This window comes from Zalophus californianus, chromosome Y (assembly GCF_009762305.2).
Source record: "Zalophus californianus isolate mZalCal1 chromosome Y, mZalCal1.pri.v2, whole genome shotgun sequence".
Lineage (NCBI taxonomy): Eukaryota > Metazoa > Chordata > Mammalia > Carnivora > Otariidae > Zalophus > Zalophus californianus.
In genome coordinates, this window is record NC_045613.1 from 1,266,083 (window position 1) to 1,279,032 (window position 12,950).

At 43.9% G+C, this 12,950-nt stretch overlaps 1 protein-coding gene across 7 annotated transcripts in view; it reads right to left on the reverse strand.

Moving 5' to 3' along the window:
* LOC118356634 (protein WWC3-like) overlaps positions 1–12,950 on the reverse strand; it is a 236,317-nt gene that overhangs the window by 46,955 nt on the left and 176,412 nt on the right. For all 7 annotated transcript variants that reach the window (XR_004819864.1, XR_004819865.1, XR_004819866.1 and 4 more), the window contains 8 exons: positions 12,657–12,746; positions 9,463–10,028; positions 5,250–5,370; positions 4,397–4,471; positions 3,482–3,568; positions 2,213–2,405; positions 925–1,092; positions 406–557 (listed from right to left, as the gene is read on the reverse strand). Coding sequence is in view for 3 of the 7 variants with exons in the window: in XM_035725934.1 (XP_035581827.1) it covers positions 406–557; positions 925–1,092; positions 2,213–2,405; positions 3,482–3,568; positions 4,397–4,471; positions 5,250–5,370; positions 9,463–10,028; positions 12,657–12,746 (1,452 nt within the window). In the remaining 4 variants the exon portion in view is untranslated. The remainder of the gene's footprint in view (positions 1–405; positions 558–924; positions 1,093–2,212; positions 2,406–3,481; positions 3,569–4,396; positions 4,472–5,249; positions 5,371–9,462; positions 10,029–12,656; positions 12,747–12,950) is intronic.

Here is a 12,950-nt window from a genome sequence, read left to right on the forward strand (position 1 = left end):
AAGGGCCTGTTTTCTAGGGGACACCACGTGACAGGGCCTTCAGTAAGATGGTCTGTGTGTTTCTACCAGCAAACTGCAGCTGCTGAAGAGGTCAGCATCCCGAGCCCTGCCTCCCAGCCCCACCTGGCTTCCCGCCAGTCCCCGAATACCATACTCCACCCCTCGGCCATGCCCTATTCCTCCCTGCAGTAAATTTAGACAAAGGTATTCAGAAGCAGCAGGAAGCTTTGGAAACAGGACGCTCTCCGTGGAAAAACGTGGAAGTAAAGCAGTACCACGGTGCCTCCAGAAGGGATCAGACAGAAGTCCGTTCCCTCGAGGCGCTCGCCCATTTCCTCTATACCGCCGCTGCTGCAGGGCGGTCTCTACTGAGCGCAGGCTTGGCCGACGGGCCGCTTCGGGTACCTCTCGGACGCGGCCTCGGCAAGCTCCTCCTTCCGCTGCCTCTCGAGGACCTCGTCCTGCGTGTACTCCAGCTTCACCCGCTCCTCGGCCAGCTCGCGCTCCACGGCCTGCAGCTGGGCGGTGGTTCTGGCCAGCAGCACCGTCACGACGTCCTGCGGGGGGGACAGGGGCGCTCCTGAGCCGTGGCTGGCCACCCTCGCAGGCTCTCCAGGGCCAAGAAGCGCACGCCGCGTGCCAGCAGGATGTGGCCGAGCCACCTCATGCAGTTCTGAGGGCGCCAATTTTAAAGCCACCCGTGTGTCGCTCCCAATCACTAGCTTGTCTGCATTAAAGCCACCGTCACGAACGGCCATATATATCGAAACCTCCCGCGCCTTCCCTTGAACCTGCCTCTTGGGCACCGCTACGCTCCCACACTAAGTGTGCAGAGACGCTCGTGAGAGACGAAGCCCCGGGACAGCGGGTGGCGGCGGCGGGAGACCAGCGGCGCTCAGCGGCGCGAGAGGCGGGCACACGTACCGTCTTTCCCGCGGCGGCGGCTTGTGCGGGGTCCCCGGCGGCACCCCCTGCCCGCTCGCTCTCCCTCGCCCTGGGCGGCCCGCAGGTGCTGAACACCTGTAGCGCGTACCAGCGCAGCTGCATTTCGCTAGACCCATCGTAGTCGGCCAGGTTGATGTGAGCAATGCCCTGCACAAGTGTTTAGGGGGAAAAAAGGCAGAACTGAATGATTTCACCTTAACAACCAAGAGGAATCTTGTAAAACATCAAGGTTGCCCTTCAGTCATAACCGGAAGGACAGAATGTGTCATTGCTCTTCAAAGGACTGCAGTAAAATGAAAGTGGTAGCAGACAATCTTCTTGAGGGAGGCTCCTGGCCCGCTGCTTCGGCCCCATGGGGAGGTGCCAGGAGGCAGACAGGGGCAGAGAGTGGACAACCTGGGGGTGGGGGAGGTCAGGCTTAGGGTCTGCCCACTGATGAGCTGTGGAGTTGCTCAGGGATTTCTGAAGCAAGACAGGGCTGGCTGAACGCCACCATCTAATTCTACTGCCAGGGGTGAGGCCAAGGGGAGAAATTCCAACCTCACAAAGAAGCCATCCTGGTTTCCAAGTCATGGCCCCGGCCAGTGCATGGTTGGGGCACTGAACACAAGCTGCTCGGGCTCTTAGTTCAAGGAGTACCAGATAAAATACACAGTAGCCAGTAAATGTGAACTGCAAATAAAGAACTCATTTTTTTTAAGTGTAAGAGTCTGTCCCAAATATTGCATGGGACACCCTCATACTAAAAAACAATGTATAGTTTATTTGAAATTCAAATTCAACTGCCCATCCTACATTTTCCAAATCTGCCAACCCTACTCAGTTTCCTCAACTGAAAATGGGAATAAATATAGAAGTTTTGCAAGTATTAGTTGAGATAATATAGTTAAAGTACAATGCACTTGGGAAGATAAATGGTTTTACCATCTGTTTCTGTACTTCCGTGTGCCAAGATCACTTAATGTTATGACAATTTCTGAGCAACACACCACAGTAAAAAAGAAGGGGAGAGAGGGAAAGGAATTAAGGGACAGAAACAGAGAAAAAGGATACAGACAGGGAGAAAGAAAAACAAAGGAGTATAAACAAAAAAAAGAAAGAAAGAAGACAAAAGATTGGTGAGAAAAGAAAAAGTAAATGACAAAGAAAGGCAGAAAGACAAGAAGAGAGGGGGTAGGAGACAGTTTAAGAGAGACTAAACAGAAAGAAAGGAAGGAAGGAGTGGAAAAAAGATAAGAAAGGAAAAGGGAGAAGTGATGGGACATACCAGCAGTTCTTCCTGCAGCTGCTGACTCACTGAACATACATATAACTGAAGTGACTTCAACGTCAACATGCTTGAATGCACAGGGATTCTGAAAATTTCATTAAATATCAGGGGAGACTGGAATTCCAGAGCCTTAGAGCAGTAACTGTTCAGGGTGCCAGAACTGACTGGTAGGAAATAGACTCGTATGTGTCTGGAACCAGAAAAAGGAAGGAAAAAACACAGAGAGGTAATGCTTACTGACAGATCAGTGTGATTAAATGCAAAAACTTCATGAACGTATACACATTTCGCTGTTCGGATACCCACGGGCAGGAATTTTAAAGTCTTTTGTCAAAGGTCCTTTTCTCGACTAAGAGTAAGCCCAAAGAGTTTACGTGCCCCTGGAGATCAGGAGGGAAAAACACTCACAAAGAGAAAGACTTACAAGTCAGTACTTATGACTTTGAAAGGAGTCAAACAGGTCCTGCTTTCACCAGCTTTTTCGGAAGCCACCTGCACTGATCTCTCCATGGCCTTTTGGCTCCCTCTTCAAGCTCTGCCTGCCTTGCCTCCAAGACCATTCACACCAGCCTGGGCTTCCTGCCCTGTCCACTCTCAGCAGGGAACAAATGAGAAGCTCAAACACTGGTGAATGCCATGAAGTACGCCATCAGGGTGAGCAAAATCCCAGGGTGAGCCCTCAGCCACTTACAACCCGGTTGCTCCCAAGGCCTTTGGCCAGGGCCCTCTTTAGAGGACAAGTTTGTAAAGACTCATGGGAGGGGACTGCACCCTTGGGCTTGACTGGCCCATGACTGGTATGCTCTGCCGCCTGGTAAGTGGGACCCGCTGGGCAGCCCTCTTGGGCCACGGAGCTCACAGAGGTCGCGCCCTCCAATGGCAACAACACAATTTTCCTTCTCCTTCGCTCAGACAAGGGCTCCTGGTCCCGGCCACAAGCCTCTCCATTCACTTCGCAGGATAACAGGGCAAAATGGACATTTTAAACCAAAATGCTGCTACTTAGGATCATTGCAGCACATAACCAGCCTGGCTTCACGAACTTCATCTGCCTCAAATATGAACTACTCCTTCTATTTCAGACATTGCCTGGTATATTATTAGGAATGAACTTTGGAACTCAGGTTCCCAAACAGTCTTTTCCTTCCTCAAACTGCTGAGCAGAACAGGTGAGTGAGCAGTGCTGTGTGGAGATGGCCCAGGAGCTGTCTCGGTAGGGGTGTTCATCCACCCCTGAAGCAAAACACTGCCACCAAGCCAGCTTACATTTTGCAGTCTTCCTTCATGACCAGTTCTGCAAAATTCTTTAGCTGGAACACATTCACAAGAAGACACTCACTGGCACTGTCAAGCCTAGGGAATAAAATAGAAGCTCGTAAGCTGCACATCCCCCACAGTAGAAACCTCCTAGTGACTGACCTACAGCAACGGCCCTCAACTGTGCATTCTTTTACCCTGGACACATGCAAAGTCTAGAGACATTTCGACTTTCCTCACTGTGTGCAGGGGGGAGGTTATGTGTTATTGGCCCCTATGGAGTGGGTACCAGGGATGCTGCTCAACATCCTACAGCACAAAGCTCAGCCCCCACAGCACAGAATGACCAAGTCCCAGATGGAAACCTGGGTGCCACCATCGAGAAACCCTTGATTGGAGTGGTAACAGTGAGCAAAACGAAGCTGTGGGACGTAAGCATCCTGCCTTGCTAGTCTGAACACTACTGGTTACTGCTCTCATGGACACTGTGATTAGAACCAGAAAAGCTCTGTGTTGTAGACCACCAGGTTTCTCACTCTTGGCGCAAGGGGAAGGGCATCCCACTCCATGCTACAGTGGACAGAAGCAACTCTAGGCAGAATGTGTGGTCACATCCCAGGGCATCCTGTGCCCCCTGCTTATGGCCCCAGGAGCCCAGCTCCATGACGGGACAGCTCCCAGCCGTGACCCTCAGTGTTGGAGGACGGCAGTGGAGCCGCTCTTCCCCAGCCCTCCTTCCTGCCACCTCTGTCCCCTCACGTGAGCCACCAAAGCGGGCAGCGAGGGGCGTCGTCCAGGCCGGGAGCGCCACCCAGACCGCGGGGGTCCCTGCATGCCTCCCGGCCTGCAAGTGTGGGTCACTGGGTGGGCGCCGAGCTACCGATCATCTGTAGGAGCGACAGGGTAGGAGTGACCTGTACTCACAAAAATCCAACGTGGATCTGGGGCCCTTCATTCCCACAAGCGTCTCCGTGTGCAGACTCGTCAGTATCTTCACTCCTGAACAAACCAGAGAGTCACCGGGGTTACTCCACAGGGAGCCGATGACGGCCGGTTTGGCAGAAGCTCTCTCGTGCTGGGGCGCTTCTTACCGAGAAGAGCTTTCTTACGTTGCGACTTAAATAAATTCTTTATGTGACTGAAAGGACACAGCAGGCCCACGACATACCTCCGTGGGTACCTGCCTACAAAGTGCTGTTGTTTTTGAGAAAATGACTCGGGATACCTTTCAAAACCCCATGTGCTGCTCAGGACAAACTTCCAAACTAACTCTTAAACCATCTGCAGTAAGTGAGATGTCTGACAGACACCTGAAAGGAAACGATGACATCAAACTTATGAAACCGAAACAGAGCCCAGAGTCCCAAAAGGTGTTTTGTCGTTACAAAGTGATTCCTCTAGCTTAGGAAAGAGGGGAAGGAGGGAGAACATTCAGTTCTAAAGAATGCCCTTTCTAGAAAGGCAGCTCTCTCTTAACCACTGTCTCTCCTTTTCCAGCTCTCATGGGCTTAGGCCTTCAACTGACCAGGGCCAGACAGGAGGAAGTCATCCTCGAACCACGGAAGGAAGGCCAACCTCCAGAGGCCACACAGAAGCCAGAGGAGTTTTCTTGGTGGGTTGCTAAGGCCCAACCTACCAAAGTTGAGAGAAGCCAGGAAGAGATTCTAGCCTTGGAGCCCCACACAGTTTCAATATGCACAAGTCCCAGTATGCATACATTTTGTGCTTAACAGCAACACAGTGCGAAATCTGCGGAGGGAGAAGATCAGCTTCTAACCTTTTGGTTGGAGGCTCAAATACCCCGCTATCGCTGGCTAGTGAATAATCCGACAGGCATGCAGACACTCGGCGCGCTCTCCTCTCCAACCTCTTGGCACTGTCTTCTCGAAGAGTCACTGCTATAAACAAGAGACACACCTGGGGTCAGGAGGTGACAGCATGGGAGGCCGGGGACCGTGATGCCAAAAAATGAACACTCTAAGTTACAGCACATACAGAGTTACTAAGTGTTCCAGAGACATGCCATTATATAAACATATCATATATACATGCATATATTTAAATATTCTGCACTCATTTTTTTATTACAAAAGAGTGCAATCAGGGAAGGGTAGGAGGAAAGGGAGAAAAAAAATCTTAAGCAGGCTCTATGGGAGTGCAGAGCCTGATGTAGTGCTCAACCTCATAACCCCAAGATCATGACCTGAGCTAAAATCAATAGTCAGAGGCTAACTGTCTGAGCTACCCAAGCGCCCTGCTGCACTCAATTTTTTTAGCTATTGAAAAACTGAAGTAGACTTCTGGCTCTTTCTTTAAAAGCTTTAAGCTGATTGGAAAAACATTTGGAATCATAAAGCTCTTTTCACCTCCTTAATGAGCACAAAGAACATAAGATGATGGTGGTAAGTCCCTTCCCACTCTTAGAAGTCCTCTCTGAAAGACCCAGAAAGACATGTTACCCCAGGGGTGTCTGGGAGGCTCAGTCATTAAGCATCTGCCTTTGGCTCAGGTCATAATCCCCAAGGTCCTGGGATTGAGCCCTACATGGCCTACCTGCTCTGCAGTAAGCCTGCTTCTCCCTCTCTCACTCCCCCTGCTTGTGTTTCCTCTCTTGCTGTGTCTCTCTCAGTCAAATAATAAATAAATAAATAAATAATCTTTTTTTTTTTTTAAAAAAAGGAAAGAAATGTTACCCCAAATTACAATAGCAATTACACATGATGCATCACAAAGGAACTATCTATGGGACTCACATACTTTGGCCTCTAACAGCAGTATTTTTCCCCAGTAGCTCTGGAGCCAAAATTGCTTTTTCATGGTTAGAATGTTACTGACAAGACAGTTATTTTTTAAGTTTCATATCTACTATATGAAGGGGCAAAGATAAATACTGAAACTTTTTCTTTCAGTAATTCAGCTGTTACAACTCCTTTACCCATGTTTTGGTTCTTTTTAACCAAAATAATAAAAATAACAAATAAAGGAAAACAATCTTCCTATGATAAATGTGAAGATGTACATACATTTTATAGAGAGGCATGTTTAACTAGAAAATAGAATTGAAATATTAAGTAAGCTCAAAAATGAGCATCACTGATAGTATGTTGCTCTTGCCTAAAATGCTTGTCTCTCAGCTATCTTTGTGTTTTTGATTATATTAGCTCTATAGATTGCAAATGTGGACATCTCTGCAACTCTTACGCAAGGGAAATAGCTGAGTCTCCCAACGACCACTCCTCTTTTGAATCAAATTATTATTCACACCAATTAAATCCAAACACGTTAAACAGCACACAACACTTTGGGGCTGTATGGCCTGGTCTGAGGATCTCAAATGCAGGCAAAAGTTGACCTTTCAAAGGTCTGCAATGCCAGCACTTGGATAGCATCAACTCCTTTCCAATCAGGGACAGAAGTTAGCCCCATTCTGGGGTGGCCAGAGACACCAACTACCAATGTGTAGATCAGACTCCTGAAGCTCTGCTCATCACCCCTGCCACAGAAAGGGACCCCAAACCCCAGGCTTTGAATTACAAACAGAACTCCTCAGTTTGCTGCATGGATCCCCAGCAAACAAAACTGCTCACAACCCTTCATTCCCAGCCCTGATACTCACAGCATGGTTCCTATGTTACTTTAGGATATGGCCTTATGTTACTTTAAGGAAACAGCACAATGAAACAAAGTAACACCATGTAACTGACAAAATGCAGTATCATCAGGAGAGAAAAGCACAGGGCAGATCCCAGCAAACCTTTTCAGCCTTCAAGCAACAAGATTGATCATGGGAAGCAATGTCAATTAAGTAAGAAATGTCACATTCATTTTGCAAAGTCTCCGACCTTTCTATCATCAAAGACAGAAAGAAACTGAGACATCAAGAATAGCAACACTGTTTGATGTAAAGGAAGAAAAAATACAATGAGAATCACATTATTGGCAAATCTGCCAGTTGGCATATTAAAATACTAAAAGCCAGTCAAGTCTGGAAAAACAATACAGGAATAAATACATCAAGGTTTTATAAAAATCTTAACCAACTTTAGTAGCCATAAACATTAATGTGAAATAATAATAATAATGGTAAGTACTTAACTACATTGAAGTACAATTATAAGATATGCCTTTCTTGGCCACACCCCTCCCATCCTAAATACACTAATTCATTGCACAGAGATATGCCTGACCAACAAGGTGAAGGAGAATTCCAAGGTCACTTACAGTGAACGCTTCTGTCCAGCCGCATAAGGAAAGAGATACACATACACACACACAAAGCACAAAGTGAGAAACTGCAGAACTTAAATACAGTATGAATGTAATAAAAATGTTAATAGGAACAAAGTTCCAAGTTTTTATGGATTTAGATTAGCAAATTCCAATGGCAAATGAAACAAGAAAAGGATTTCAAAATCATTACATATTTGGCTTTTAAAATCACAGGAAGATAAAAACCTTACTAAAAATGAAAAATATGTTAGAGCTTATAGTCTTTCTCCACTCCCCTATCCAACCTTCAGCTCCCTCAGATTGATTTAAAACATAATGATAGAAATTATTCATAGAGCTTAAAGTTTTACGTTATTAAAGTTGTATCTTGCTTGAGTTCAAACTTAGACTGCACTGTTCCTAGACAGACTGGAAAGTTGGAGAAAACTACATGACTTTGGGCATCATAAATGAGGGGTAGCGTAACACAAAGAGGTAGGAAGATCCTTGGAAAATTTATGAAGCTATAGTGACTCTAGGGTACAGTTTTCCACAGGCATCCAGAGAAGTGGGAGGTTGCCTTGTGTGTGTACCTGAAGCTGGTTACGGAACCCACCCCTCTGTGAGCACCGTCCACCATTCATTTACAGAATTAATTATTGTGAGTTTATAAGGACCCAAGTTTCCATTAACAGGGTGCAATATCTTAGCACAGGCAAGTCCCTTTTACCAAGTTTGAACCATTACAAAACTGGCCAACAAGTGGGAAGGAAAAATAAAGAAATAAGGATTAGAAATTAAGACACCTCTCCACTTCCTAACCTCTCTTTCCCCTGGCCCAAAGAGGCTCTAAGTCTTTTGCTGATTTTCTGTACAATCAGATTGAAACTCCTGTATGTCAACCTTTGGAGGAGAGCTGGCATGGGGGACAAAAAATAATTAGAAAAAAATAAGCTTAGGCAATGAATGAGAATGGAAAAGTGAATGTTTGCCTAAAAAAAAAAGTGAATGAAATTTTTATGCACATATCAATTACAGAAACACTGTAACTGTGGATATTGGAGTTATTGTATGAGCAAAATCTGGGAACATGGAGAGATAACAAAATAATGGAAATGCCAAGTAACCAAGGGACCACCTGAGAATATTAACTGGCATCTGACTAAATACATAAATACTAACAGATACTTCTATGGTTTATGTAAGTCGTGAATAGAATGGTGGTGAATTTAAGGGATCATAAAGATCAGCCTTGCTGAAGAGCAATGAAGCAAGGATGTGGTCAAAGATACAGAGTTGGCAGTTAATCACCAAAGCGACTTGAAAGAAATTACTAATGTTTACTGTCACATCATTTTGAAATCACACTCTTGTGGGATTTTCCATTTGATAGAATTAAGTCTTTGAAAATTCCAAGGAGAAGGGATAAAGAGATGAAATCAAAGCAACGAAGGAAATAGAAATTTCTGGTGGGCTACAAGCAAACACTGTGCCGGTCTTTATCAGTCTAAATGGAAATTTTTGTGATACTTACTTTTTTTTTAACAAGTACACACACCCTGGAGGACTATTTTGAGTGTTTTGTTTCCACAGCAGGCACTAAGCACACTTGCAGATGCAGAAACATCCACAATACTGTGCAAACTAAATTGGGTTTGGGCCTTCCTAATTATGTCAATAGTCAAATTTAAAGCATACAACTGCACGCGATTTCTTCCCCGAACCCCGAAACCCTTCTTCTCCCGGGATGGAGAAAACCCACAGCACTCCTCGGTACCTACTTGCAGCCGTGGGAGCGGCGGTCACTTGGGGTCCTCGCTCGCGAGGTCCTTCCCCATCCCCGGGGAACCCGTGCGGCTGAAGGGATGCCGTGCCCTGCAAGTCTTCGTCCCCCAAAGCACAGGCCTGAGCCCGCAGTCTGTCGAGGGCGCCCAGGCCGGGCACCTCGAAACTGTCCCCCAGTTGGGCCAAGGGGGAGTCGCGCGAGGCCGGGAGGAAGGGCGTGTCCAAGGGCGAGCTCGGGGGAGACAGAGAGGACAGGGAGGAGCGAGAGGACAGCGATGCCAAGGACTGCGGCGTGTCCAGGGAGCGCCTCTGCTTGTGGAAGCCCGAGGGGACCGCGGGGTCTGAGAAGGGGGCATCTCGTCCCAGGGAGTCGAAGGGAATGAGATCGAAGCGCAGAAGCTGGCCACACTCGGTGTCGGGTTTCTCGTACTGCGGGAGGCCGTAGATGTCGGTGAAGCTGATGGAGCTCAAGGACCCGCGGCTGGAGGCGAGCGAGCCCCGGCTGGAGGCCAGGGACCCGCGGCTGCTCCCCGAAGACACAGTCAGGGTGCTGGCGGACAGACTGAAATGAGAGATACCTCTATTGTAATAACATTGTATAGTGACAGATGGTGAATACATTTATCACTGTGAGCGGTGAATAATGCACAGAATTACCAAATCAGCATGTTGTCACCGGAAATGAATATAATATTGTGTAAACTATACTAAAAATAAATAAAATAAAATAAATATCTGCCAAGCAGGAAAAAAATTAAAAAAAAAAGGGGAAAGAAAAGTAGCCTGAACACCTGTGCTTGAGCCCTACTATTCTCCAGTGAAAAGCCCAGCATTTGGTCTATTCCAGAAGAAACAAAATTCTGTCTCACCCATTCATTAACTGGAGATATCTTTAACCACCTATGATAACTTATAAGGTACCTCATTAATATTTCCTTTTTTCCTCAGTATTCTAAGGACATTCAATAAGTAAGCTTAGAGACCAGGAATGGACTTACTTTTCTTAATGTAAATAATTCTTTTCATAATCTTTAAGAACACCTTTGTTGATCTCTAGATGACAATTTCTGAATTCTGATGAACACACAAAGTGTAGAAAATACACTTAAAAATGTTATCATTCTTATTTTCCTCCATCATTTTACTTTGACATTTCTCCATTCTCTTGAAGGAGGGGCAATAATTTACCTCAAAATGTAAAACTGTTTCTGATGGTAACCTGATCCTACTCTTACTTGCCTCTAGTTAACTCTGTAATCATCATTTAGCATTAATATTACCTATAAAAATATCTGCTATAATTCGTTAATACTACTGTTAGAGTACAAGAGGATACATCATGCTCTAAACTTCAGTAAAAGATTCTAACAATTTGGACGTAAAAGAAAACTACAAAGAATTTGGTGAATCTACAATCCCAAGCAAATTCTTTGTTTTGTTTTGATTTAGTAAACTCTACCCCCAAAGTGGGGCTTGAGCTCAAGACCCCAATATCAAGAGTTGCATACAGAGTAATTTCTCTTTGAAATGAGAAAATTCAGGTTGAGAACATTAAGTGAATGCCTACCGCCATTTTGCTGGGTATTTGGAGACAACAAACTCTCCTGCACCTTGTCAGGGTACAGTGATTTCAAATAAGTTACTTACCTATTAAAGACACACAGACTTCTTTGTAAATTACTTTTACCTTAGGCAGTCACTACCTTAAATATGAACTGCACCTAAGAGTTACTTGAAATCAAATAGAATGTCACTTCACAGATTAGGTTCCCAAAATACTGGCTTCCCTCAGATATTCTGTGGCACTATTATTTCCTTTTACTGCAACTTTTGAGGACATTGGTCAGACCATACAGTCCTACAAGATGACAAATGGAGAATAGCAACCCTGTGAGTTCATTGAGAAATGGATTTTCTAAACTCAAGTCTTACTTCTCTGACATAGCAACTACAAAATAATGAATATTGTTTTACGCTGCTAAACTCTGGGTTATTTTGCTATATCACATAATTAAGACAATTTTCCACTATTTTTAAAATGTTTAAGAACATACCTATTATAGAAAAAATTAAGTTCAAACATAATGTGATTAGTCTTCATAACTAGGATTCAAATCCCCATTTAATTTCATTATACTTAGCAGTTTTTGATCAACTGTTTTCTTTTTTAAAAAATAGCTAATTTATGCCATCAAACCATATTGTGATTTAGGAAAATATTAATGTTCTACTCTGGTACCAAAATATATTGATTGGTAATAAAATGCTGAGTGGCATCTCTTTCCTATTTCAAAGTCCAGAGTGCTAACCATTACATCATGGGGCCACTCTCCTATTTCAAAATTAAAAGATGAAAAATGTTTGTTACTCAGCAACTTGTAATAGAATTGAAAAAAATGAACACATTACTGAATTGGGAAAAACAGAAGCCAAACTTTCCTTGGTGTTGCCTAATTCCACACAAAACCATTTCTCCCTACTGTTGTGAAAAACACACCAACGTTTACTAATTTCCTTAAATTACTTTGACTTTATGGTCTGTGACACAAAAAATAACATGTTTAGCACATAGCACATTTTCAATTATAGCAAGGTTTAAAATGAAGAAATCTAAAATATCACTGCCTAAGTTGAATTCCTGACTCAAACATGTGCTACCTAAGGACATTTAACCATTATTTAACCTCTGGAGATCCTATTTTCTCACTGGTGTAATAATAACAGTTCCTACCTCTTGGCATTGTCAGGAGTATATTCTGAAAAAAAATAATACATATAAAGCTCTTAATATGCTTCATAATACAGTATATGAAAATGTGGACTATAATGGTGCATGCAAACCTTCCTTATATTTAAAATATCTGTCTTTTAATATCAAAAACAAAAATATAACTGTGCATATATTTAGATGTCATACTTCTTTAGCTGTAACCTAAATAATAAAAATCTTGAGATAAATTTGACTTCACATTTGTTATTGTAAAGCCAAATTCAGTTCATTTTCCTTTAATTATATATTAACAGTTTCTCCTAAAAACATAATGTATCCACTTTGACATTCTGTGTTCACACTACTTCAGTTTCCAAGTTATGGTAGAATAAAATGTAAACTAAAGGGAATTATGAATTCCATGGATTTGTCTTTAGAACAGCATAATTAAATATATCTTTCTCTTTTAAAATAATCTACCTTTTTAACTGAGACTGGAGATAACATGTTAAGCGGGTAGCCTCTTCCAGCTGCATAAGTAGACAATTTTTTTTTTCCTGAAGTAGTATCCTATAGGTAAGAAAACAGTCCATTAGTGGATTTCAAAGGTATTGAGTATATTTTTCCATAACAAGAAATTCAACTGTAAAATCCCCAAAGTGATTCAGGTTTGAATGACTATCAATTCTAAAAGAATGTATAGGTCATAAACTCCGAGATAACAGAGACTGTTTACGTCATAAACCATTCCCCTATAATCCTGAACACTGATAG